The sequence below is a fragment of the Canis aureus genome, chromosome 26 (assembly GCF_053574225.1).
Source record: "Canis aureus isolate CA01 chromosome 26, VMU_Caureus_v.1.0, whole genome shotgun sequence".
Taxonomy (NCBI): Eukaryota; Metazoa; Chordata; class Mammalia; order Carnivora; family Canidae; genus Canis; species Canis aureus.
The window spans coordinates 29,468,521-29,496,425 of record NC_135636.1 but is presented as its reverse complement, the minus strand read 5'-3'; the positions used below and the strand labels follow the sequence as shown (position 1 = coordinate 29,496,425).

Below are 27,905 nucleotides of genomic sequence, written 5' to 3'. Positions count from 1 at the left end.
AAAGACCAGGTCTTTCCTCTACTCAAAATCTTTAGATAGCTCCCCATCACTCCCTGGACAAATGCCAAGCTCCTTAACCTGGCATTCAAGGCTCCCTCTCCAAGGCTGAGCTCCTAACAGTCTGCTCAACCCCCAGGCCCTCCTCAGTATCTATACCAAACTCCTCACTGTCTCTAAAAAGAGCATAGCCACACTCAGAATTATTTGCCTTTGCTGTTTCTGTCCCTGCTACTTGGAACACTGTCCTCCTTCCTGCCTCTTACCTCCACCCTTACTTCTTTCACTGCTTACGCATCCCTACCTACTCCTCAAGACCCCCAAATCCTTCCCTGATTCCCCAGAAAAGTACTGTTTACCAGTCTACCTTCTTAGTCAGATGTGAAAAGTTGGGGTTCTTAGTTATGATTAATTTCCCAGAGCCCAGACAGGAATTCAGGTTAAACTTAAAATTCATATGAAGTGCTTCACATTGAGAAGATCCTATTACAACCCAGAAAGAAGGAACAATTAAAAGAACTGGAGGGCTGCCAAGAGGCAAGGTGGGAATAGGAATCAAGAATCTGCCTTCTCAAAAAAATCGCCCCAGATACTGATGCAAATGATTTGGACATTTTGAGACAGTATGTTATCCTCAAACATTCCCAACCTAAAAACAGTTGGAAAAGGGGCACCTAGATGGCTCAGTCAGTGGAGCCAGTGACTTTTGATCTTAGTTTTGCGGGTTCCGACCCCACGTTGGATGTATACTTAAAAATAAAATCTTAAAAAATAAAATAAAATCTTTTTAAAAAAATTGCCGGAAAGAGGAAAATCCTTTCTTTGGCCTCTATAGCTTTCCCAGCAGTTTCCCTCAAAGTTAGGTGGTCTTTTCTGGGTGGAAAACAGAAGCCTGGGTTCCAACACTGGCTCAGCCGGGAACGTGCTAAGGTACCCTGCCTGCGTTGGTCTCGGCCCCTTTCTGGACCTCCCTTATCACACTTGTCCCCATAGTGTGTCCCCGAGGTAGTGACTGTCCCATTCTGGGTATCAGTTTCCCCATCTTACAATGGACGTCACCAGTTCTGACGCCCTACAAGTTCTGCAAACCCTGAACTCCGAGCGGACACAGCCTAACTCCTCCCATCCTTCCCAAGGTTCTGTCCATCTGGGACCAGACGACGAACCCCTATTGACCAGGCTGCCCTTACACGGACTGACCCTTCCCAGCCGCCGTCCAGCTCCACAGGCACCGCTCTCCTCCCCGCCCCGCTCTTTAGCCCCTACTGGCGCGGTCTGCGCAAGCGCATTGGGTCACATCGAGGCCCCGCCCCCTGGACCTCCGGTAACAGCGCGAGGGGCTTGAGTACCGCGGAAGGCAGGACGACGAACTAGTAGGTTGGGGAGCGGCAACGGCGGCCGGCAAGGGCCACGTTTCCTCGGGAGGACAGATGTGAGGGAGGGGTCTGGCCAGTGATTGGAACCCTGAAGGCGGAGAGATGTTGCAAGTCAAACTCCTCGTAGAGCAGGGGAAACTGGTGTCCACCGAGGGGGTTGGGCTGGTGCCTGTGGACCCCAGATTTCCCAGATCTCCGTACTCCAGAGCAGGCCGGTGTCGGGGACAGGGTGCTGGTAAGCCAGAGCCCGAGTTTTAAAAAAAAAAGAGAAACTGGGAACGATTAGAACCAAACTTTGTCTAGAGTGAGAGCGAACGGGCCCGTGACGTGGGGCAAGCCTGAGCAGGAGACGAGCGTCGCTGCCCCAGGCCTCGCGCAGGCACTGGCCTCGCCCTTGGGATAAAGTCCGCCCAGGTTTTCTAGCGGGATTTTTAAGACTTTTGTTGATCTGGCCGCAGTCTGTCATTCATTCATTTAACATTCACTGAACACAGTAGTAGGCGCTGGAAGGAGAGAAGTGAGCAAGACACACAACTATTCCTACGGTATGGAGGGTTGGGGTGGGGGGGAGGACTAATGGTCTGTAGAAGCCCTGGGCGGAGAGCAGGGACAGCTTCTGACACTCAGTCATGAAGGCTGGTCAGGAGTGATGGGGAGTGTTCCAAAAAGAGAAGCCTCCAGCGCGTGCCTAGCCTGGGAGCCGTAGAGAGGCAGGTGTATCCTGGGCACTGAAGATTACCTCTCTCTCAGTCTATTTAGTGCCCAGGGAAGAGATGATGGTAGCCAGAACTAAGCTGCTGCCAGTGGAGGTAGAGAGAAATCAAGGGATTCAAAGCATTCTATATTCATAGAAAACTACAGAATTTGGGGAGACAGGGATGTTGGAGAGAAGTATGTACAAGGCTTGAGTGCTTGGGTGGGATTCATCAGAGGAGCAGATTTGTGAGGGAGCCAACAAATTCTATGCTGGTTCTGCAGAGACACCCCCCCCCCCCAAGCAGTTGGTTATTACAGTTTGGAGGTCAGCAAAGTACCACTGTGAAGGTATAGATTTGAGTGCCCTCAGCAAAACAAAGCCACAAGGTTGAGACTGTAGAATGAGAAAAACAAAGGGCTCAATCAGCACTTAACATAGTGATTATGTCTTCTCTCTGTGTGTGTGTCCTCAGTACCTAGTCTAGGGCCTGGCATTAGATACCATTCAGTAGACAAGAGCCCAGCAGCAGGCAGGGATATTGGAATCCCAGAACTGGGAGAGATAGGGGCTAATGGAGGCTTCTGTTGCTCTAATGACAGAATCGTAGATTCGTGTCCCGACTTTGCCACCCAGCTGCTGTGTGACCTCCTGATAAATCTTCCACCTGTAATGTGGGTATAGCCAAAAAAGAAGTCCCTATGTTTAGAGTTCCAAACTCTGCTAAGAAACTACACACAGACTTTTCTCATTTAAGCCACAAGGCAACCTTATTTATGAAGGAAGTAATATTATAGGCTCAAACCCAGATCTGACTGATCTCAGAGCTTTATTATGACCCTGTGACTGCTGTTATCTATGTTGTCAGGACCCTCTTGAACTCACATAGTCATTTTCTTTTGAAACGTTGTGCTGAGGCCAACAGACTTTCATGATTGGTTTGGCACCAGTTCTGTTATAGGGAGAGGGAGGTGGAGCTAAATGTGATGGAGGTTACTTGTTGTTCTCTAGCTCCCTTTTTGGGGTGAAATGGGTAGCCATGTTCTTTTCCTAAAATCAAGTAACAAAAGGACAAAACAAAATGATTGATTAGGGCATCCAGATTTTTATTCAGATCTTCTTAAATCCCTGAGGCCTGCTGCAAAATCAGTGAGTAAAAAAAAAGTGGTTCATACTTGTGTGTCTCCAGACAGCCAGTTGGACTCCTCCTCCTATTACACTGAGCATTTGTGTTTGGTTGTTTCTATCCTGCCAGTGTAATTTCTTAAAATATTTTGTCTTGGTGCGGTGACCATAGATGTCCGTACAAGTAAAGTAATTATGTCCTGCTAGTGAGTTTGCTTCTGGTTAGTATAAGGAAGGAGTTTACCTTATCTGCATTTCATAGTGTTCTACAAAATCCTCCTTCTACCCACCCTTCCCACATTATTTATTTGAGATCTACCAGCATGGGTCGTGAGCTAGAAGGGAAATTTAGAAAACATTTTTTGTTCCACTCCCAGTGTGGAGCCCAACGCAAGGCTTGAACTGATGACCCACGGATCAAGACGTGAGCTGAGATCAAGAATCAGACGACTTAACCGATTGAGCCACTCGGGTGCCCCAGAAGGGAAATTAATAATCTATTGTAGTGGTTTTAAATTTGGTAAAAATACAGAGCATCAGCTCTTCTCTCCCCTCAGACCTCTTGCATGAGAATCTCTGATTGAGGCTTAGAAATCTGTATTCTTTACCAGGGCCCCAAGAATATTCAACCAAGTTTGGAAACCACTGGTCTACTCTGTACCCCTAGGGAATCTACAGCTGCAGGGAATCAGGCACCAATCACATATGACATTGGTGCCTCTTTCTCCAATGAAAAGCAGTGGGCTGGGAGTCCTGAGATCTGGGTTCAAATGCAGATTTTACCAGTCATTGCCTTGGGCAAATCATTTCACCTCTCCTAGATTCTACTTCCTTACTGTGAGAATAATGCCATTCTTGTATTAGGAACCATAAGAGAGAGTGGCAGTCTAAGTGCTTTGTTAAGCTTTCCATTTTTCTTGCACTTGTGGAAGTTAAGAGCTGCCATCCAGTGTTCACTGCCTGTACCACAGTGCCAGTTTCATTGGTTGCCTGGCCCCAGGCCATCTATCACCAAGCCTTCCCCTCCCCTTCTGTTGCAGGTTAGGATGGCCACCGGCTGGGGGAGCCTCTTGCAGGAGGAGCAGCAGCTGGAGGAGCTGGCGCGGCAGGCTGTGGACCGGGCCCTAGCAGAGGGAGTATTGCTGAGGACCTCACAGGAGCCCAGCTCCTCTGATGTAAGTCCCTGACTTCTCCCCATGCACGGACCACACTGCTCTGGATCCTGATGCTCACTATCTGGTCCCTGCTGTGCTAACGGCTGCTCCTCTCAGTCCGAGACATCTCTTTCACTTTATTTTATTCTTCCCAATAACTAAAATTGATCTCTAGATATATGTATAAAAAGTCGCCTGCTAGAGTAACCAAACTGAAGTCTGGGGTTTCAAGTGTGACTTAGGCAAGATACATAACCTCTATCAGCTGCGGTTTCTTCAGATAACAAAAGAGATAATAATGGGACCTACCTTATCAAGTTTATAAGAGAATAAGAAGATAATTTACGTGAAGCACTTTGCCCAGGGAACTATTATTTTTTAAGACCCCCTAATCACACTGCAGGGGGTATATCCATACAATTGGTTTGTGTATATCCTTCTCTGTGCATTTATATACATATATGGGTATATAAAGAAATATATGCTTTTCTTTATTAAGTTTATTTTTTTAGTAACCTCCACATTCAATGTGGGGCTCAAACCCACAACCCCCAGATCAAGAATCAGGCACCTCAAAATATATGGTATTCTAAAAAACAAATCGGATCATACAGATAATGCAGACTATTCTGTGATGTGTTTTTTTTCATTTAACAATCTGTTTTAGAACTCTCTTCAACTCCCTCCAGTAAAATTAGCTTCATTCTGATACATGGTGTTCCAGGTATGGCTGGATCACAGTTCAACTTTCCTCTATTTAGGTGATTTCTGATGTTTTATGGTTACAAACAGCACTCCAGGGAACAGCTACATACATGTCTGTTTGGGGACCTTTATGAGTATTTCTGTAGGGTGGGTAGATGAAAGTAGGACTGCTGAGTCCAAATCACATCTTTTAAAAGTCTCATCCTTTAAAAAAGAAAAAAGTCTTTATTTTGTGACTAGGTAAGACATTTTCATGGTTCACAATTAAGAGGGCAGAGTTTACAGTTTAACTCTCCCTCCCACATTCACCTGTCCTCTTGACCTGAAGGCAGGTTCTTGTTTATTCTTTCATATAGTTTACAAAAAACAAAAAAAAAAGTATGTATTTCTTTTTTCCACTTTTTACACAAAGAAGTATCCTAGACAACCTCTTTTGTGCCTTGCTTGTTTCTTTTTACTTAGTAGCATACCCTATGACAATCCATATGAATAACCAGAGAGCTGCCATTATCTTTCTTTGCCAACCTGCATCCTTTTTCTTCTCTGTGTGCCCAGAACCTAGTTAAAGGGCCTAGTGGAAAGTCCAGACTCAGTAAATGTTTTCCTAGGCCTGAGTGAATGAGAATGGCTGTCACCTAAGGTAGGCCGATATTGTAGAAGGTCTGCCTCTGGCTTTAGGAATATGATTGCTTGCTTCATGAACCTTAACTTCTGGGAACTGCTTGTCTTAACCCAGGATTAAGCATATTTCCCTTCCAAGATTTTTTGTTTTATTAATCAATAGGTATTACATGAATGTCCAACATTTGCTCTTACTGGAAGTTAATGGAGCCCAAAAAAGGTACAGTCCTCAATGAGATTCCCAATACAGAGAAAACAAAACAAAACAAAACAAAACAAAAAAAAAAAAAAAAACAGGAAATATGAGTGTGTGTGTGTGTGTGTGTGTGGTGTGAAAGAAAGAGATAGAGAGAGAGATTGCATTCCAAATCTTTAACAGGTGCCTGTTCTATGCAGGCCATTCTGCGCACTGAGGACACAGAGGCCCTGGCCTCTAAAGTGCATGATCTATTTGGAGAATGTGCCATAAGACAAAATGAAGTAATGTCAGTTCTATGAGGAAACATAGATAGCCTGCTGCACAACATTAGCTATCATTTACTGAGTATTTACTGTGTGCCAGGCACTATTCTAAACACTTAAGAATCACTAACTCATTTAAGTCTCACCACAGCAGAGATGAGGAAACCAAGACCCAGAAAGGTTAAGTAACTGGCCCAAGGTGATGTGAATGGTTGTGTAATTGGCAAAGCCAGAATTCAAACCCAAAGAGTTTGCTTCCTGTGTCCATGCTCTGAGTTTCCTGATTCTCTCAGGAAATTGTATGGGACACCTAGGAAAAGTAGCAACTTATTAGTTGTATTTGAGCTAGATCTTATAAAAAATAGAGAGGGCAAAGAACAGCATAGCGGACGCCTTGAATTTGGAAAAGGCAAAAATATTCCAACAGAATGCAGCTGAATGTGGGACAGAAGGCAGGCCAAAGTCATATAACCAAGAGACTTTGATACTGGGAGGAAGAGGAATGTGAACTTTATCCTATAGGTCGAGGCAACAGACTAGCCACGTGCAGACTGAATAGTAGGCTCCTGAAGATTTAGGGAGTTAATTTAAAAAAAAAATACATGAACAGGGTACAAAATTTAAAAGATATTCAGTGTAGAGTAAGTCTCCTCCCTCCAGCCACTGTTTCCCTCCCCAGGAACAAGCATTGTTAATAGTTTTTTCCACTAGTGTGTCTTTAAAAAGTTAGAGCCAATGTTTTTTTTTAATCAAGAAATTAAAAAAATAATCTAGATATCCAGTTTACCTTGAAAAGTCAGATCACGGGGCAGCCCGGGTGGCTTAGCAGTTTAGGGCCACCTTTGGCCCAGGGCGTGATCCTGAAGACCCGGGATCGAGTCCCACGTCGGGCTCCTGAATGGAGCCTGCTTCTCCCTCTGCCTGTGTCTCTGCCTCTCTCTCTCTCTCTCTCACTCTCTCTCTCACTCTCTCTCTCTCTCTCATGAATAAATAGGTAAAATCTTAAAAAAAAAAAAAAAAAAAAAAAAGAGAGAGAAGTCAGATCACCTAATAACCCTGCCCACTTTGCTACATGGCAACACTTGGCTAGTAGAGTTCTGGCCTCTTAAGTGAGATGGGAGCTCTTCTTCCTATCACTGTTTCTCTGACTCTGAATCAGAGTATTTCTTGTCATGCATGTGCTACAGTTGTTCTCATAGTAGAAAACTATTACTTTGTGTCTGTGTCTCTATAAAAAAAGAAAAAACTGTGTTTCAGCCTTTGGCCAATGCATAGCAGAAGTCAAGAGTTGCATGCTTAACCCAACTGAGCCACCCAGGTGATCCAGAGGGAAATCTTTCTTTAAAAAAAAAAAAAAATTATTTATTTATTCATGAGAGACACAGAGAGAGGCAGAAACATAGGCAGAGGGAGACACAGGCTCCACGCAGGAAGCCCGATGCAGGACTCGATCCTGGTACTCCGGGATCACACCCTGAGCCAAAGGAAGACGCTCAACCATTGGGCCACCCAGGCATCCCAACCCGGAGGGAAATCTTATTAGAAAAAATCTTTAGGAGTTTTTCAGGCCAAATGAGACTTGTTGGAAGAGGCAGAGTTCTGAGTTTTAGAGCCAAGGAAATGCCCTTATAGTCATCACACATGCACTCAGGGTATTAGATCACTCCTTCTGTAGTCTGCAGTAATTCCCAGTCTAACACATAAAAGCTTCAATCTAGAAAAACCTTACTCTTCCAAATATCTTTCCCCAGTTTTGTCTTCTGAGATTCTGAGGAAGGCAATTATCTACCAAAATTTTAAATAGATTTACCCTAATTACCTGATATTTCTACTTTTATAAATTCACAATTTGTGGACTTTCTCATACACAAAATACCTAGAATGTATATTCTAGGATATTGATTGAAGCATTGATTATGGAACGCCTGGGTGGTTCAGCAGTTGAGCAGCTGCCTTTGACTCAGGGTATGATCCCATCATCCCGGGATCAAGTCCCGTGTCGGGCTTCCTGCATGGAGCCTGCTTTTCCCTCTGCCTATGTCTCTGCCTCTCTCTGTGTATCTCTCATGAATAAATAAATAAAATCTTTAAAAAAAAACTTGAAAAGAAGCATTAATTATAAAGGGGGGGAAGGAAATCACCTAAATGTTCATAATACAAAGCTAGATTCAATAAATTATTTTATATCCAAAGAATGGAATACTTAAAAAGAATGAGAATTCTTTATTTGAACACATATGGAAATGACTCTGAAATATTTATAAAGCAAAGGGCAGAACAATATATGTGTCATGTGCTTCTGTGTATATAAAGAAAGAAAAAACATATGTCTACATATAGTCTAAAGGACTTGTGAGATACTAGTATACCATTGGACTCTGGGGAGAATTGAGTCACTGGGCCCAGAGTGAGAGTGAGACATACTTTTCACTATGTATCTTTCTGTCTCTTTTGAATTTTGTATCACATGTTTGTATTATCTGTTCAAAATAATAATATCTTTAAATAAATATATAAATGCCAAGCTCTAATGCCATAAACTCATACTACCATAATGGCAAATTATTATAATAATAATTATTAAATTATTATGTTAACCCAGAGGTTAAACTCAGAAATTCTTCATAATATTGTCATAAGGTCATCTCATCATCTCTTACCCAAATTCTAGCTCATTTGTTGTTGTGAATCTCAGAAGGCATTATCCCTTTCTAGAAATAGTGTTCCAGATGGTTTGGATTTCCCAGTTCTGCCAAAGTTCAAAGAACTTTGCATTCTGAGGAATGCAGCCTAACTCTAGGCCTGGAAACCTGAGTCACCATCTCCAACACTTGGGGTGGTGGTGGGGGAACCATTTATAACTTCTAAGGGGTCAAGGTTCACTTCTGCTGCAGCCCTACCAGCAGGACTCTCCCTCTCCCCCAACCACAAGGCAAGGGGACAGGTGTGAGCTCCTGGCATGAGGAAGGTCCTGGGTTTAGATAATCAACTGACTAGGAGCTGTGTTTTTGTGTGTGTATGTGTGTGTTGTTTAACAACCACCTTGGTTCAAATCCCTGTGCCATATATATATATATCTGCAGCTTAATATAATTTTGGACATGTTACTTAATCTAAGACTCAATTCCCTTATCTATTTATTAAAAATAGAGAGTAATAATATCTGCCTCACATAGTTAAATGATGCATCCATGTAAGGTATTTAAAATAGTGCCTTGCACACAGTAGGTGCTCAATGACTTTTTACTTATTTTTTGTTTGTTTTTGTTTGTGGCTGTTTTGCTTCTAATTTTTCTGTAAAGAGATAAAATATTACAGAGTCTAAAATTTCCCTTTATACCCCTTCATCATCTTGTTTGTTCCCTCCCTTTCCAGAGGTAACCACTATTTTGTAGTTTGTGTGTCCTTAATAAATGTCACTTAAATGTCCTTAATAAATGTCACCACACTTTCCATGGGGTTATGTTTGCAGGAAGACAACCCATTCACAGGTGTTCTACCCCTGCCCACTCTTTCTCCTCTCCTCGATCAGGTGGTAAGCTATGCCCCATTCACGCTCTTCCCCTCACTGGTCCCCAGTGCCCTGCTGGAGCAGGCCTATGCTGTGCAGATGGACTTCAACATGCTGGTGGATGCTGTCAGCCAGAATGCTGCCTTTCTGGAGCAGACTCTCTCCAGGTACTAGGTCATGGGGCATTAGGGGCCAGGATGTTGGAATCATGGGATTAGAAGACTGGGGAGCCATGAAGTATTGCTCTGGCAGTTGACTTGGTTGGGGTGGGGGACAGGTACCCCCCAGAAAAACAAAAAGTAGTAGAAGTTAAGCATCTGGCTTCTAATCCTGACTCTAATACTCACTTATTTATATGGCCTCAAGAAAGTCCCTTTCTTTCACTGGCCTCAATTTCTTCATCCGTAAAGTGGTGAGGTTGATCTAAATCTAAGATCCTTTCCAACACTGACATTCTGTGATTCTCTGATCCATGTCCCCCTGCTTTGAAGACTGAGATTTCTATTTGGAATTACGGAAGGTCAGTGTCATTTTAGAGAAAACAAAGAACAGAGAAGATTATTAAAGTCAGATTTCTTCTTTTCCTAAGCATTGTCTCTTTCTTATTACCTCAGGCCCCTTATCTCTGGGTGAGATGGGGTATAGACTGGGCCACACTCAGGGCATGAGGATACAGGACCCTTGAAATGGCTTACCCCATCCATCCCTTCTCTGTCTCTTCTCCCTTGATCTTTTTTTCCTCTTCAGACCCTGAGGCAAGGGAAACTTCTTTACTTTAGAATTAAATTCTTTATTTTAGAATTAAATATATATAAATATATATATATATTTGTATTACAGGTATGTATATATACTATATAGAGACTAGACATACATACTTGCATGTCTGATTAATTTCTAAAAGAAAGCAATTATTTTGTTACAGATAAATCTTTCTTTCTTAAGATTTTATTTTTAAGTAATCTCTACACCCCGTGTGGGGCTCAAACTCAAAACCAAGAGACCAAGAGTTGTATGCTCCACCAACTGAGCCAGCCAGGTGCCCCAGAGACAAAATCTTTTAAAAATGTGCATGTTGGGGGGCACCTGGGTGGCTCAGTTGGTTAAGCATCTGACTCTTGATTTTGGCTCAGGTCATGATCCCAGGGTTGTGAGATCAAGCCTGGCATTGGGCTCCATGCTGCATTTGGAGCCTGCTTAAGATTCTCTCTCTTCTTCTCCCTCTGTGACTCCCCTCCTCTGCTTGTGCTCTCTCTAAAAAAAAGTGCACATTGATAAGAGGGTGAACATGAGAAGGGATCTTATAGTAAGAGGTGTGGAAACCATTGACTTGGAGCTAAAAACCCAATGAGAAAAAAAAACAAAAAAACAATGAGTTACGAATGTACAAACCCTACCACCACTTTCCCCTCAGATCTTTTTTGGGGTGGGTCTGGCTTTTGTTTTTTGTTTTTGTTTTTGTTTTTTGGGGGGGTCTGGCTTTTGTACCTGTGATTCTGGATTGTGGGATTTACGAGCAGCCTGATTTATGACCTGTGCCCTAAAGATGCAATTATGTGGAGACCGTCCCTGCAATCCATCTCTGCAATCCTGCCTTCCCTGTTTCTCTGTCCTCTGAAATACAAACCTTAGCTTGTAAGGAAATAGAGCTCCAGGAACACATGTGCTAGAATAGCAGCCTAGGGTGTGGGGTTGAAGGGGTGCACCTTTTTAGAAAAGGGAAAAATATGTCTCAGCTTCCTGGAGGCTGAAGCCCAGCTGGGAGCTCTCCTCACTAAGGGCTGGGAAAGGCCCTGTGAGAGAACTGGCTGAGGAACAGAGGAACTGCCTGGCAGGCCTGTGCTATACGGGTTCAGTGGGGTCCTTGTAACAAGGTGAGCCTGTGATTCAGGCTTAAGCTGGCATGCAGAGACCACCCTGAATCTTGACAGACAACTGTAGTGTTGGTTACCAATGGGTGTCTTTTCCCGAGGTTCCAGAAAACCATACTGGGTTCCTACATCATGTCACAAGTCCCAGCAGCACACTGGGCCATGATGATGAGGTAGCACAGACATAGTCTCTACCGTCAAGTAGAGATGACACTAATCATCACAGAAATCAAATGGAAAATAACAACTGTAATCTGTGCTGTAGAGGAGAGGTCCACAGTGCTCTGAGAGCACATAGCAGGGGGATCTGATCCAAATAGGGACAGCTGCTCTGAGGGAGTCACATCATATGAGGACTGGCTGAAGAAAAATAAATGGATATTTAGTGTGAGTCAGAAGACTCTTTGGAGCACAGGACATAAGTGCTGTCTTTTAATCTCTGAGAGTTGCTGTGTAAGTGGTGGAAAAGACTTGACCTTGGAGGTCCCAGATTATAGGAGAAGCTACAGAGACTTAATGTTAGGTCTACCAGAAGGCTTACTAGCCATCAGAGCTATACAAAGATGGAATGGTTCTATCACATGCCATTTCCTAGTTTCTCTTGAGCCCAGGCATTATTCACAGCTCAGTATGTGTCATATCTCAAGTATCCTTCACCACAGCTCTATAATTCTTTTCCTCTTCATCTTTCATTTTCTTCTTTTACAGATGAGCAAACAGACAGAGAGGGGTAATAGTTCTCTTAGGTTGCCTAGTAATGAGTGGTAGAGCTGGGATTTGAACCTAGCTCATTTGGCTCTAGAGCTGGGTTCTAAACCACTGTTCTCTACCAGGTTGATGTGGGTGTTCAAGTTTGGGTCAGTAGACCCAGAGATTCAGGAGGCAATGGACAAGGGTGGAACTACCTGACCTTTAAGCTCCCAAATAGCCTAGAAAATGCTCTTTTTCCTCCTCCAGCACCATCAAAAGGGACAACTTCACTGCTCATCTCTTTGACATCCACAAGCAAGTCCTGAAAGAGGGCATTGCCCAGGTAACTGTTCCCCACTCCACCCCAATCCAAGACTCATCCCTCCCTTTTTTGACCAGAAGAATTTGGTCCAGACCTTGAGATTATGGGACTCTGCCTCTCATTGATCCCCACTGGGTTTGTACATCAGTGACCAATCCTGGGATGACCAAAAGAATGATTCCACTGGGTTTTGGAGCATCAGCCAGCAACTCTGATCACTATGTAGAATTCATGTTATCTGTCTGTTCCATGACTAGGCCCTCACTCAGCCCCTGGGCAGATGTATTCAGCCTTCAGTTTTCCCCACAGACTGTGTTCCTGGGTCTGAATCGCTCAGACTACATGTTCCAGCGCAACGCAGATGGCTCCCCAGCTCTGAAACAGATTGAAATCAACACTATCTCTGCCAGCTTTGGGGGCCTGGCCTCCCGCACCCCAGCTGTGCACCGGTGGGTCCCTTGGGCAATGCTGGGCACACTGGTGGGTTGAAAGCCTGATAGGCCTACAGGCAGGGGCAGGGATCTCCCAATTGTGAATGTGCCTTCCTGGGCCCTGGGTCATGTGTTTTCCCCCACAGCAGTTTCCACTTATAATTTGGTCTTAGTATGTCAAGGAGAGAAGGGACTTCATGGTTCATCTAGTGCCACCCCTTCATTGTACAAGTTAGTGTTCTAGTATGAGGAAACAGTATCTGAGGTGAGAAAGAGCTTTGAAGGCCTGAAAAGAGGTCAGAATCCATGGCAGAGTGGGATCAGAGGCTTCCCATTGGAAGGCTAGACCCTAGTAGCAACCACTTCTGGCCAGCAGTGATGCACCATGTTGCTGTAATTGCAGATGGTCTGCAGCAGGATTCCAGGTAGCAGGCATCTGGGGCTCAGGTAAAGGAGTTCCAGCCCAATGGGAAGCTGGTATAGAGTAGAAACACAGGGTCTCGGGGCTCTGGGTACATACACAGGGCCAGGGTTTGGGCAGTCCAGTATATTCCATCCTGAGGTGGATCCTATGGGAGCATGATGATAAGCTGTTTTTTAGTGTTCAGCTAATTCTCAAAGTGATGTTCCTGTGTCTGTGAGTCACAGGCAGAGGTCTTCCAGATCCATCCAATTACTGAACAGACATCTCTCTTCCAACAGACATGTTCTCAATGTCCTGAATAAGACCAAAGAAGCTGCCAAGATCCTCTCCAATAATCCCAGCAAGGGACTGGCACTGGGGATCACCAGAGCCTGGGAGCTCTACGGCTCAGCCAAGTAAGGGGAGAAAAAGTGACAGCAGATTCATTCAGGGCTGCAGCACCTGCTTCTTTGCCTGACATAATTAGGAAATGAAGGATTTTTTTTTCTCGAAATAGAAGTTTACACTTTTAAGCACCAAAATTATGTTAATGGACGTTTTGGGCTATCTTCTAAAATAAGATGTAGGCTATAATTTAATCTTTTCTTGTTGGCTAGAGGTCATCATTATCTGTCAGTGATTGCATTACCGTCACTAACTGCGTCTTGATGTAACATAGTGCAGAGGAGTTGCCTAGACTTAGAGAGGTGTCGGAGGCTGTTTGCCTGCACTAATGGCCCCAACTGTTAGGCTTTAAGCTCTTATTCCCTTTCTTCACAGCTTTTCTGTTTTCCTACTATCAGCTCTTACTTTATACTGCTGTCATTGTGCTTGGATTTGGAATCCTCCATTTCTATCCCCAGACCTTTCTGATTTGCTATGGTTTGGGAAAGCAAATGGTCTGGATTGTTATGTGCTGTCTAATGAGTGTGAGGGCCTCTTTGATGAGTAAATGCATAAGCTTTGATTTAGGGATTTTGTAGTATCTGTTTTAACTGCTTAGAGGCATTTTTTGCTTCCTTGCTATTTCTCAACCATGTTCCAGATGTGTAAGGATGCCTGGTAGGTGACTTCTGGATAAATGAGGGGCCACTGTACCAACAGTTATTGCAATGTTTACATAGCCTTAATAGTTAACCCTTAATGAGCACTCCCTAGTGCCATGCTTTGTGCTAAGCACTTTATATGCAGGATCTCCTTAGAGGCTTCTATCAAACATTCCGAGGTAGATAGCACCCATCTCCCCTATTTTACAGATAAGGAAACTGAGGTTTAGAGAAGTGAAGTGAATTGTTCAAGGTCAAATGGCGAGTTGCTGGTAGAGCCTAGAGTCCACTTCCTCTAGAATTTGCATTCTTTTTTTTTTAATATTTTTTTGAAGATTTTATTTATTTATTCATGACAGACACAGAGAGAGAGAGAGAGAGAGAGAGAGAGAGGCAGAGACACAGGCAGAGGGGGAAGCAGGCTCCATGCAGGGAGCCCAATGCAGGACTTGATCCCAGGTCTCCAGGATCATCCCGGCTGAAGGTAGTGCTAAACCGCTGGGCTGCCCTAGAATTTGCATTCTTAATCACTTCATTGTCTCTCAGAGAGCCACTCTGGGCTTGCTAATCCTCACCAAGACTCAAGAAACCTTGGACTCTGAATATTTAGAAGGCATCAGATGGATACCTTCTCAAGTAGAACTCTTGGCTAAGTTGTATTTTAAGAGATGGAAGCCAGGAAGGGGTCAGCCAGGGAGCTGCTGACAGACAAATACTGCAGAGGGTTTCTCCAACCAGGCTGTGAAAGACATGCAAAGATTCATGTGCCCAGTACTAGGTAGGCGCTGATGGGTAGGAGCTGTGTGTAGACACCTAAGCTGGGACTAGCTTCCCTTATTTTGAAAGTAAGATAGGCACTCCTGCTGACCCAGCATGTGATCTTTGCTAAGTCCATTCTCTTCTCTGAGCAGCAGTTTCCTCATCTGTAAAATGGGGACGATAGTAACAATACCTAAAGGGGTGGGAGTGAGAATTAAATGAAATCATGGCTTTGAAAAATGCTTGTAAAAACTGAGGGCTCAAAGAGGTAGAATACTTGCCCTAAGTCATACAGCTAGTAAGTTTAGAATTCATGTCTATCTATCTCTAAAGCCTGCTTTCTCTCTACTACACTGTTCTGCCTCCAAGAGGAATGGTCCCATAGTATAGATTGGAAAAGTGAGGCTCAAGCATTTATAGAGCAGGTGAATTTTCATCAGTTATCCCATAATTTTTGAGACCTTTTAAAGAAGCCTAGAAAATGATTTATGATTCCTATTTAGCATTTATTCAAACTCTTTCAAAACATTAGTGCCTGTGGTTAGAATTAGTAGGGATAAGAAAGGAGGATTCTTGGTATAAAATGTTGGGGGCTATGATCAAGTCCTTGCTGCCAGCCAGCACACTACTGCCACTTTACCTTCCTTAGCTGACAACTTTCCTAGTCCTGCTATCAAAAGACTATTCGGAACTGAAGGCAGGAGGTAGAATATGTTTTCTGAGTCTGGCTGTGATTATTTGGCAGAAGGCAGGCTGACTTAACCAGGGAATGCAGCTTCACTTTAACCTACAGCCTACAGGCTCCCTCCTCCGCCTCTTCTTGGAGGTGGGCCAGTCTGGGCCAGATGCCACTTTCCCACCCATGGGCAGAGCAAATCAGGCTGCATTATGAAAAGCAAGGCCCTTGGCCCTTGGGACTCTCTCAGGGCAAGAAGACTTATGAGAGCACCATTTCTAGCTTATCTCTCAGACACCGAACTCAAAGCCAAGACTCAGCTTAATGTCATGTCTGACCTTAAGACATTTTAGGCAAGGCAAGAGAGGAGGCATACTAGGACCTGTACTTCAGCCAAGTGGAAAGAAGTCAGGCACTATAAAGAGGTACAGAAAACAGACAAACAGACCAGAGGCCAAGTACAGGAGGAAGGAATCCACACTTAGATTCCTAAGCCAAAATCTAGCCATCCAAGAGTCCCAGCAAGAATCTATGGGCACATAGCAATACTGCTACAGCAAAAATGGAATTTGGTTCTCCATTACTGCTGAGTATTGCCCCTCAAGATCACCTGGTGGGAGACTGGACCTGTCTTTAACTACTAAAAATAACCTGATTAGTAGCCAAACATTTCTCTGGCATTAGCTTCTCCCTGAGTTCTTGAGCTCCTGCTTCTTTAAGTATGTGGATAGCAGAGAAGAAAAGGTCAGGTAAGCCTTGGTGACCCCATTAATACTGTGTAACCAAATGTGTCCCTATGTACATCACAGAAATGTTGGGAGGCCTCAAGAGACAATGCTTTATTTATAATTGGTGCTCTAGGGTTCTGTAGGATTCCACTGAGCTATTCTAATGTATCATACAAGAAACACACACTCTTTTTTTTATATGCTTTACAGTCTGTATGAGGGTCATTAGCCTCCAACTTCTAGCATTGTTCTTCTATAAAATATTCTTCAGTACTTTCACTTGTTTATTCTTCCAGAAAGATTTTAAAAATCATTAATTTAAGTTTTTAGAAAAAGCCCTCTTGGGTTTTTTAGATGATTTGAAACCTAAATTTTAATTTGCACAAACATCATTACAATATTTTATCTACCTACTAGAGAAGGAGCAGGAACATCTCCATATTTTCAAATTTTCTAGTTTCAGGAAATGTGCTGTATCCTCAGGTATTGCCTGAGACCCTCCAGATTTGAGAGAATACCTGCTCTTTCAGGGAAGCTATGTTCTCATTCTCACCCTGAAGGGGGTGCGATGGAGGGAGGAAGACAAGCTTTGTAGCCATTTCAATCAACTGTGTTTTCTCTTTCCCCAGTGCTCTGGTGCTACTGATTGCTCAAGAGAAGGAAAGGAACATATTTGACCAGCGTGCTATAGAGAATGAGCTACTAGCCAGGTAAGTAAAGGAGGGGAGATCTCCAGATATGGCTCCATGATTGTGCACAGCCATTCAGAACATAGCATCTATTCCCTCTGACTTTGGCCATCTTTCCCAGGAATATCCATGTAATCCGTCGAAGGTTTGAAGATGTTTCTGAAAAGGGGTCTCTGGACCAAGACCGAAGGCTGTTTATGTAAGTGTTCAAGGAGTATTCCCCAAGGATCTGAGGGAGGGCTGCTTTAGGAAACTCATCCTGAGCACTGGGTGTTATACTGTGTTGGCAAATTATTTATTTATTTATTTACTTATTTATTTATTTATTTATTTAATTTATTATAGTCAGAGAGAGAGAGAGAGGCAGAGACACAGGCAGAGGGAGAAGCAGGCTCCATGCACCGGGAGCCCGACGTGGGATTCGATCCCGGGTCTCCAGGATCGCGCCCTGGGCCAAAGGCAGGCGCTAAACCGCTGCGCTACCCAGGGATCAGGCAAATTGATTTTAAATAAAAATTAGGAAACTCATCCTGTCAACCATTTCCCCCAGTAATCTTTTCTTCTGGGAGATGCAATGGTTTGCTTCCTTCTCTGAATTTTAGGGGCAAAATAACCCATCATCTCAGGAAAGTTTGGAGAAGGCTGGTCATGTTCAGCTTCTAAAGGGCTATCAGAGCTACTGACATTCTTGATAAGGGCCTTCTTAAAATAACCTTGGTTTTCATATGCCTCTGGGCTCCTAAAAGTTTTCTTGCTCCTTTTGGTAGCTGGTCTAGTCAGGCGTGGGCAGCTTGGCTGGGTAGTTAGGGAGGAAGAGGAATAGCTCATTCATTCTGATTGTTCTGGGAGCTGCTCTCTGAGCTCAGGCAAGACCTCAAGGGGCCTGGATTTGTGTTCCATGCCACGCCCTGAGCTTCCTTCCAGGGGACTTCCACAAAGTGACTTTAGTACCACTTAGTTGGGTAGCATTGCTTGCAACACACATATTTAGACCTTTATAGGTTGTTTTTTTTTTTATTTCTTTTAAATTAAGAACCTCCATGAAATTTCACAATACCACTTGATATTTTCAAAATAGTGCTTTTATAACAAAGTCATTAATTTACTTTCTAGGTATATCAGACAATATCAAGTAAAGAAAAGGGAAAGAAATTTTAAAAGTCTGTGTATTTTTTTTAGAATAACAAAATATATTTTACTAAAACATAAGATTTACAGAAGTTTCCAGACAAGCCATACAAAATGGTCAGCAGTTTTTTCTTGAAGGAAAGATTCTACACTTGACAGCAAAGTCACAATGTTATTAGTGAGGATTGTGATGTTGTGATGTTTGTTTAATGTTCCCATTTTGGTTCAGACAATCAAGCTTGTCCATCTACAGCATCTAAATAAGTTATACTTGGCTAGAGAGCATATTCTAAATAACTGATTAACTGCTTTTAACCAATGCAACTTGATCACCATAAAAGGGAGGAAGGAGCCTATAAAATTAAAATAAACCTATCTTCCCCCCTCAAAAAAAAAATAAAAATAAAGAAACCCTGCAGCAAAGAGGGGCCACTGCTTTTAAATATTTCACAACAATCCAAGTGGTGCTTCTAGCCTCTGCTCATACTTTACAACAATGAATCAAGACAAGACATAGATTTGTCTTTTAATCATAGATAATGTGCATTTAATCACCAAAGGACTGAAGATGTCTGGGCTTTTATCATGCAATATTTCCAAGACTGTCCATTAAATGCAAACACAAAAGGAAGAAGTCTTGGCAGAACAGGAGAAGTGATGTACACTTGATGATCAGATCGATTTTAAATATTATTCATGGCATATAGCCTAGTCCATGCTCTAGCTCTATGGCTTGGGCTTTGTTGGTCTTCCACTGCTCTACTACATCATTTGCTAATGGATTATCTAGATTGGGAGCACTTAACAAAGCCTGGATTCATAGTGGAACTGTGTGGATCTGCAGTGCTAGGGACCACTTATCTTTCAAAATATCTAAACATATTCTTCCCAACTTATCTATATTAGGATGATAAATTTTGATCATGAAACATACTTTAGAGGCTGCTGTCGGGTATTCTTCTGGAAGGAATAGTTCAAGTTTAAGAAGTCTTAAACCTGCCTCAAAGGTGGTATCCTGGGGGCCAGCAATGAGCACTTGAAAATCATGGGCATTGTTCTCAACTGGTTCTGCTCTAAAGTCAGGAACTAGTTCTGCCAGCAAATGCTGGGTTTCATCGATAATCCTATGGGGCAGCCTGACCATCTTGTCAGATCCTGAGTTTGGCTTCTAGTCTTGACTCAAGGCAGTGTGTATCTTAACTAGACTCATACTTTTGCATCTCCACACCCTCATACCCACCATTTCAAAAAATCTCAGCCTGGTTTCAGCTACTTTAAGTAGTATAAAAATGTGTTTTGCTAGGTATGACATGATTCTGAGACTCAGTAATTTTTAGCCCATTAAAAAAAAAATTATCCGATTTGATTCTATTTGCCTTCTTATTTCCCTCTGGCCTTCCTAGAATAATTCTAGATCGGGAATATTCTAAAGCATTTCTTATTGCATACCTTCATGTTTTTAGTGATAGAAGTGGTGGTATGGGTATCTATTTTCATTGCTTCCAATGAACTTTGGGGTAGGCAACCTGTGCAGACTGACTTTCAAAGAAGCCAAGCTCATTTTGATGCACCCTGAAGTACCCTGAACCAATGAACATACCAGTTATAATTTAACACAGCAGCTTTCTCCATCCTGTGTTCTAGGGACGGCCAGGAAGTTGCTGTGGTTTACTTCCGGGATGGCTACATGCCGAGTCAGTACAGTCCACAGGTTGGTATTTTGTTAGACCATTCTCTGCCTCCTAGGACTCACCGTCATTCCTCAGAGACCCAGCTCAGGCATCACAGAAACCTGGGTTTTTCCCTGAGCCCAGTTCTTCCTCAGGGAAACTGGTGTACCTCCCTGTTCTCTCACAACCTTTTTGTTACCTCTTACTCTCTACAAACACAATTGTCTTCTAGAATCTGAATCCTCAGGAATCCATGTTGCTTCAACCATTCACACTGTTTCTAGAAATATGCTGACAAATGCTTAACAGTCATGGTTATCAGAAGGAAAGCCCCAATTTGTAGCATTTGCTGATTTCTATGGTGTACTCCCCTCATCGCTAATTTCAAGCTACCCACCTTAACATTTCTGGACACAGAATTGAAAAGAGATTGGTACAATCAGCTCTGGCTAACTAATGCAAACCAATTTCATCATACCACTGACCATTTCCTTCCTGCCAACTCTTACCTCTCTCTTATCTGTGTAGGAAAGTTTTTCTATCCATTTATGTTAATGACAGTAATGATATCACTTTATCTTGCTATCATACCGTGTAGTTTCAAAATTACTTTCCACATCCATTATTTCATTTAATCCTTACAACTACCATCTGAGGTGTATAATTATCCCCATTATACAGACGGAGAAACTAAGGTTTGGAGAGATGCAGGGGCTTGTGTTAGATCCCACAGGAGGTTCCCAGGATTTCTGATTCTCAGTCTAGTAGCATTTCCAGTATATCATTCTGGAATATATCACCTCCCTCTGCCCCTAATCCACAGCATGCAGAAGCTAAGAAGCCCTGGTTTCACTTAGGAGAAAGAAGTTGGAAAATATCGTGAGCAGTATACTAGGGATCATGATCCTTTGGCTCTGCTTCTGTGTGACCATGGGCATGTTCCTGACCCTTTCTGGGCTCAATTATTTAAGCTGAGGAAACTATACTTAAAAATTGAGGAAGCTCCTTCCAGACATCTAATTCTTTGAATATAGGATTCTAATTCTTTGAATATAGGATTCTCCGTAAGGAATACCTATATAGGGAGCAGCTCCACAGAGGTGGAAGCTGTGTAGAAGGTACTTTCCTCTAGAAAGTGGTTAGAGTGGCAGGAACTTGCTGACTGGAGAAGAAAAAACTGTCCATTGGGAAAACAGATCCAGGCTCCAGGGGATTTGAGGGAAAGGGGCAAAGAAAACTTTAAAAAGAGAGAAGTTGAACTAATGGGGAAAGAAGTTGAACTAACAGTTGAACTAACAGGACTAACGGATGAAATTTGTGCATCAGGAGGAGGACATTTTTAGGGAATTGAGAAACTCAGATCAGGTTTAGAATATGAAGATAAAACTTCAAGGCTTAGTGACTTGGTAGGTGACCTCAGGAAAGCCCTTGCTCATTTCTGAATTTTGCTTCCCTGTTTCTAATATAATGGAGTACTTCTCTGGGTTTATCTCTGATGTTCTGGGCACCTGTAACTCTGCCTAGACTATCAGAGGTGGCTGAGATTATTAATCGAGACTGGCAAAGGTGCTGCAGGTGGAATGATTGTATCAAAGGGAGGACGGCATGGGTAGGGTGGGTGTTGTTCCTCAGGCAGTTGCCTTCATCCTGCTGTGGGCAGTTTGATGTGGTCTGGAGTCCGGGACAGTCTGTCCTCCCAGATATGGGGTCTAGAGCTGGGAGGTGTGGTCGTCTGCTGTTTACCTGCCTCTCACACCCCAAACTCCTAGCACATCAGACCATTCATCCTGTAATTAAGCACCTGCAGGCCTTTACTCATATTATTCTGCTAATCTGAGTATGCCTTTGCTATCGAGTCTGACCTGACTACTCAGATTTCACTTCTTTAAACAACAATAACAAATAATTACTGAGCATTTACAAAGCCCCAAGCACTGTGTTAGATACTGGTGATACAATAGGAAGTAAGACAGACAAGGGCCAGAGCTCACATTTTGGTCAGGGAGACAGTCATCAGGAAGTAAGCAAAAGTAGGAAAAAAAATTTTTTCTAGTTGAGGGAAACTCTTTGAATAAAACAATAGGGTGAAGATAGAGAATTATGGGGAAGCCTACATTAAATAGGGTGGTTTGAGCTGAGACTTAAGGATAAAAAGGATCCAACCATCCATTGGAAAAGCCACTGTTGGGGATTTACCCCAAAGATACAGATGCAACGCCGGGACACCTGCACCCCGATGTTTATAGCAGCAGTGGCCACAATAGCCAAACTGTGGAAGGAGCCTCGGTGTCCATCGAAAGATGAATGGATAAAGAAGATGTGGTTTATGTATACAATGGAATATTACTCAGCCTTTAGAAATGACAAATACCCACCATTTGCTTCAACGTGGATGCTACTGCAGGGTATTATGCTGAGTGAAGTAAGTCAATCGGAGAAGGACAGACATTATATGTTCTCATTCATTTGGGGAATATAAATAATAGTGAAAGGGAATATAAGGGAAGGGAGAAGAAATGTGTGGGAAATATCAGAAAGGGAGACAGAACATAAAGACTCCTAACTCTGGGAAACGAACTAGGGGTGGTAGAAGGGGAGGAGGGCGGGGGGTGGGAGTGAATGGGTGACGGGCACTGGGAGTTATTCTGTATGTTGGTAAATTGAACACCAATAAAAAATAAATTTAAAAAAAAAGGAAAAGAATTCTAGGCAGAGGGGAAAGCAGGAAAAGCAAAGGTAGAAATGATGTTTTTGTGTTTGGCCTGTGTGGCTGGACTGTGAGAGTGGGATGGATGGATGTCAAGAAATTGACATGGTTGAAAATGGGACAGGAGGCAGATCCTGCAGTGTCTTGTAGTCTATGGTAAGAAGTTAGAATTTTATTTGGAATACAGTAGGTAGCTGAACTCACACAGAAGTGTCCCACCTCTTTCAAACCTCTTCATCCATTTTTCTATACCCTTGTACCTTTTATTTCCCTCTTTTTAAGATTTTATTTATTTATTCATGAAAGACACACACACACACAGAGAGGCAGAGACAGAGGCAGAGGGAGAAGCAGGCTCCATGCAGAGAGCCCGATGTGGGACTTGATCCTAAGACCCCGGGATCATGCCCTGAGCTGAAGGCAGACACTCAACCACTGAGCCTCCCAGGTGTCCCTGTTATTTCCCTCTTAATTATAGTCTGTAACATTGTGCTAAATTTAGTGAGCTCCCCAAGGGCAAGAATCCTACATATCGGAAGAATCCACATCTGCCTCACAAAGATGTTGCAGTGACCCTGGGAATAATGAATGTGAAGATAGAAAGCATGATACCTGGCATCTAATGGATGCTCAGTAGAGATCAGCCAAAGTGAAATAAAGTAGAATTCCTTTTGTTCTCTTCCCTCTGCAGAACTGGGAAGCACGCTTACTGCTGGAGAGGTCATGTGCTGTCAAGTGCCCAGATATTGCCACCCAGCTGGCTGGGACTAAGAAGGTGCAGCAGGAGCTGAGCAGAATGGGTGTACTAGAGATGTTGCTCCCTGGCCAGCCTGAGACTGTGGCCCGCCTCCGTGCCACCTTTGCTGGCCTCTACTCACTGGACATGGTGTGTGAACAGCCTCTTTCTCCTACCACAGGCCTCCCAGGTGCCAGGAACCCAGAACCCAATGTGTTGGGGAAGCTGGACCTGGTAGTGGGCTAGACTTGGGTCAGTGATGCTCCGTGAGAACCCCTAGAGCCCTGGGGGGCGGGGGCTGGAATTCATTGTAAGATCCGTCAGCAAAGGTAGAGATGGGGGTAAGAGGTGGAAAGGGGAAGAAGGAGCTGAGGTAGACAACAAGAATTGGGGAGAATCTTTACGGGCTTTCCAGGTCTTCTGTTGTGGAGCCCTGCACTCTTGCACTGGAGAACAAGAGAAAGCTTGTTCTCATTGTACTTGCTGCTGGGTTTGTTAAGGGTCACATCCAGATAGTAGCATCTGTTCTGAAGGGGCTATCACTCTTCCCCCTCCTGCTGTTCCTCTGATGCTGCTCTGTACAACCAGCAGGACTGTAGCTCTTGCCTTTGGCTTAAAATTGCTGGTGACTGCTTTCTTGCCTCCTGCCAGGGTGAAGAAGGGGACCAGGCCATTGCTGAGGCCATTGTTGCCCCTAGCCAGTTTGTGCTAAAGCCCCAGAGAGAGGGTGGAGGTAGGTGGTGGTTTTGCCTTTGTAAGGCTGTTCATTGGAAGGGGGCTAGCAGGCTGTTACCAACGCTGATTGGCACTTGCTATGGGCATAGTCCCAGGCTCAGGGGACACAGGAGGAACTGACACAGGCCCTCATCTTGGACAATGTCCCAGGAGACCCTGTGATCAAGTGCTGTTGAGTGCACAGGAACCTGATTAATCATAACTGGAGGGTTGGACAAGTTTAGTCTGAAGTGCCTGTGACTAGATTGTGGGAAAGTGGGTAGAGCAAAATAGAAGGTGGGATATTTTACTGCATGTTTGAACTCCTTGAGAGCAGGGTCATGTCTGCCTCACAGACCCAGAGGAGATGAGTTTTGATGTTGGTCCTAAAGGATAAGTAGGAGTTTACCAGGTGGGAAAGGAGGAAGAGCATTCCATACAGAAGGAGCAGCCTCAAGTAGAGGCACTAACCCATGGAAGTGTATGTTGGAGATTAACAAGCAACTGGTAAGGCTGGAGTGCAGCATGGGAGATGGGAAGAGGCAGGGATTTGGGCTAGAAAAGATGGTTTGGGACATCATTATAAAGGACACTGGAAATATGTAGGAAATTGGATTTTTATCCTGAAGGTACTGAGAATCTGTTAGGTTTTTTTTTGTTTTTTGTTTTTTTTTAGATTTTATTTATTTATTCATGAGAGACACAGAGAGAGGCAGAGGGAAAAGCAGACTCCCTACGGGGAGCCTGATACAGGACTTGATCCCGGGACCCCAGGATCATGACCTGAGCTGAAGGCAGATGCTCAACCACTGAGCCACCCAGGCATCCCCCATTAGAGAGTTTTAAGGAGGGAAGGGACACACAATTGATTCAGGATCCATGTTTCAGCCATAGTGGAGCTTGTCCTGGGTGAGGGGAGATATTGGTCACAGAGACCATAGAGGAGGCTGGTATAATTGTCCAGAAGAGCAATGCAGAGGCCTAGGCTAGGGCTATACAGACTGAAGAGACATGTCTGAGTTAGTGACAGGTCTGGAGAGTGAGTTAAATATGACTCAGGGGTATCTTTCACTTGATAGGGAGAAGGAAGATCTGGGAGGGGCAGGTTCAAGCAGAAGTAATGAATTCTGTTTGGACATGCTGAGTTTCTTTTGGGAGCCCATGGGATATCCATGCGATATTTAGAATAGTGAGCTTAAGTTAAAGATTTGGGAGTTAACAAGTCATAGAATATAGAATATAGATAACAAGTCATAGAATATAGAGTTAACAAGTCATAATATAGAGTTAACAAGTCATAGAATATAGAATAGCGAGCTTAAGTTAAAGATTTGGGAGTTAACAAGTCATAGAATATAGAATATAGTCATAGAATATAGTCATAGAATATAGTCATAGAATATAGTCAAGAATACTTCTTCTGTAGTCTTAGAAGAGATCTTCCTGGAAAAAAAAGTTTGTACATGGAGGAGAGAACAAGGGTGGCGGATGGATTCTTTGGGAATCTCAACATTTAAGAGGAGCAGGAGCCAGTCAGGGAGGCTAGGAAGGAAAGCCATAGACAGGAGGAGAACCAGGGCAAGACGGTGTGGTAGAAGGTGTGTTTGTGTGATAAGGGCTGTCCTGTTAAAGTGACATTCCCTCCTTGGGATCCAGGCCTGCCTTGGCTTCCCTGAGCTGGTGTCAGGAACTGAAGCTGCTGACTTGACCACAGAAGTGGGGGCATAGAATGGAGAAGGTAGCCAGAGCGTCTAGGGTGACTGACCAGTGCCATTGCAGGTAACAACTTATATGGGGAAGAGATGGTACAGGCCCTGGAGCGGCTGAAGGACAGCGAGGAGAGAGCCTCCTACATCCTCATGGAAAAGATTAAACCTGAGCCTTTTGGAAATTGCCTGTTACGGCCTGGCAGCCCTGTCCAAGTTGTCCAGTGCATCTCAGAGCTAGGCATCTTTGGGGTCTATGTCAGGTAAGCCAGTCAAGAGGGTCTCCTCCTTGCCTGAGGGTCAACCAGACAAGCCTGGAGGGAGCAAAGGACAGGGAGCAGGACTCTTGGGCTTTAGGGATCAACTCTGCTGATCCCTAGCCATGTTACCTGTTTCCTTATCTAATAAACAAAGCAAAGGACACAAGACCTGACCACCTCACAGAGCTATCAAATGAAGCCCAGATGAGGAGTGCTTTGCAACTATAAAGGAAATTCCAAGTAGTATCAAGATGGATGAGAAAGTAACTCTGGACTAGGAGGAGACCCCAGGGAAGAAGAGAATTTGGGTCCAGTTTCCAAGCTCCCAGGGATTCTGAGGAAAGGTGGGACAGGCCAGCTAGAGGATAATCAGTGTCTTTGAAAGGTTGAGTGGTCCCTGGGTGTGGATTTGAGCTCTAAAGAATTAGGAAGAGAAAACTACTTGGGAATTTGTAAGGAATTGTTCCTGGTCAATTAAACCACTCCCTGCACTTCAAGATCAAGCAAGGTAGGAATACCAGATCCTACTATGCTCCCAACCATAGCCTTCTCTATATATAATATTTCCCTCTAACCACTTGCAGCATCTCTGCCTGCCACTTCCCCCTAAACCTATCACCACAGCCATCTTGAGAGAGATAGACAAGGAAACTTACAGCTACAGAACATGAAATATGAGCCTGGCATCATGCTAAGTGCTTTTCCTGCTTTATTTAATCCTCGTGACCATCTTGCAAAGTGAGAGGTATTATCTCTATTTTAAATTGAGGAAATTGATATTTAGAAAGGCCGAGTGACTTGCTCAAAATCACAGAGCTAGTAATTTCTTTCCCAGCAAGGATACAAACCCAAATCTGATTCTAAAATCCTAGCACTTTCTTGGGTATAGTCAGCCACTCATCCACTGCTCAGGTGAGACCAGGGAGGGTCTTGGGGCTGTGTTGGTAATGAGCTGTGTCTCCTGCCCCTATTTCTATAGGCAGGGGAAGACACTTGTGATGAATAAGCATGTGGGACATCTGCTTCGAACCAAAGCCATCGAGCATGCAGATGGTGGTGTGGCAGCAGGAGTGGCAGTCCTGGACAACCCATACCCTGTGTGAGGGCACAGCCAGGCCTTGCCCAGACTTTGCTCAAGAGACCATCTCTCCTTCATACTTGTCATTCCTCTCCTAGCCCCTCTGAGGGGCTTCCCTCCCTGTACCTTGACAAGGCTGGTCTCTTCAGTTCACAGAAGGGTGAATGCTGAGTACCTTCCCCCAGCCCTCCCATCTAAGGACCAGAAAAGCTGTGTTTCCCTTAGGTGAGATCTAGAGGCCCCTAAATCCTCAGAGTGTGAGTATAGCTGAAAAGAAGCTGATTTGAGGTAATGGTCCATAACCCTGCCACCCTCCTGTCAGCCCCTCATTAGCCTTTACAGCAGTTTCCAGTGTTTGACTTAGGATAGGACTGAGAGGTAGGAGGAGTGCAGTGACGGGGCATAGCCTTTCCCCACCTCTGCCTTAAATAAAATTACATTGCCGATTCTATGATTCCTTGGTTTATACATTTGGTGGGGGAGGAGCTATAATCTGGGTCAGCACATTTAAGGTGGATTAGAGCAGGGGAAATAACTTGGGTATAATCAGAGCCTCCATAGCTCCAGACCCTAGGATAGAACCCTGAAGTTCCAGTCCTTAGTGACTCACTAATGCTCCCACAGGATCATAGGAAACAATGCAACC

The 27,905-nt window shown here is 43.8% G+C and overlaps 2 protein-coding genes and 1 pseudogene across 7 annotated transcripts in view; 1 reads left to right on the top strand and 2 right to left on the bottom strand.

The window, feature by feature from the left end:
- The window catches only part of MYH7B (myosin heavy chain 7B), a 40,647-nt gene extending 39,312 nt beyond the window's left edge, over positions 1-1,335 (bottom strand). The window contains exon 1 of one of the 3 annotated variants that reach the window (XM_077872859.1): positions 1,198-1,335. The gene's annotated coding sequence lies outside the window, so the exon portion shown is untranslated. Of the gene's footprint in view, positions 1-1,187 lie in introns of all 3 variants that reach the window. The other 2 variants (XM_077872862.1, XM_077872860.1) reach the window with 2 other exon arrangements.
- Positions 1,247-27,710, top strand: GSS (glutathione synthetase). Of its 4 annotated transcripts, none has more exons than XM_077872870.1 (13): positions 1,247-1,370; positions 4,233-4,367; positions 9,667-9,812; positions 12,474-12,549; positions 12,838-12,977; positions 13,662-13,778; positions 17,201-17,281; positions 17,382-17,459; positions 20,033-20,099; positions 23,457-23,651; positions 24,153-24,234; positions 25,995-26,184; positions 27,161-27,710. In XM_077872870.1, the coding sequence occupies exons 2-13, from the start codon at positions 4,239-4,241 to the stop codon at positions 27,282-27,284; spliced, it is 1,425 nt and encodes a 474-aa protein (XP_077728996.1). In that variant the 5' UTR covers positions 1,247-1,370; positions 4,233-4,238; the 3' UTR covers positions 27,285-27,710. The 4 variants fall into 4 exon arrangements, with proteins under 4 accessions (XP_077728996.1, XP_077728997.1, XP_077728998.1 ...); XM_077872871.1 differs by lacking the exon at positions 1,247-1,370 and adding an exon at positions 1,377-1,608; XM_077872872.1 differs by lacking the exon at positions 1,247-1,370 and adding an exon at positions 1,662-1,918.
- On the bottom strand, positions 18,325-22,551 carry LOC144298242 (ubiquitin-conjugating enzyme E2 N pseudogene; annotated as a pseudogene).
- Positions 27,711-27,905: the final 195 nt, after the last annotated feature.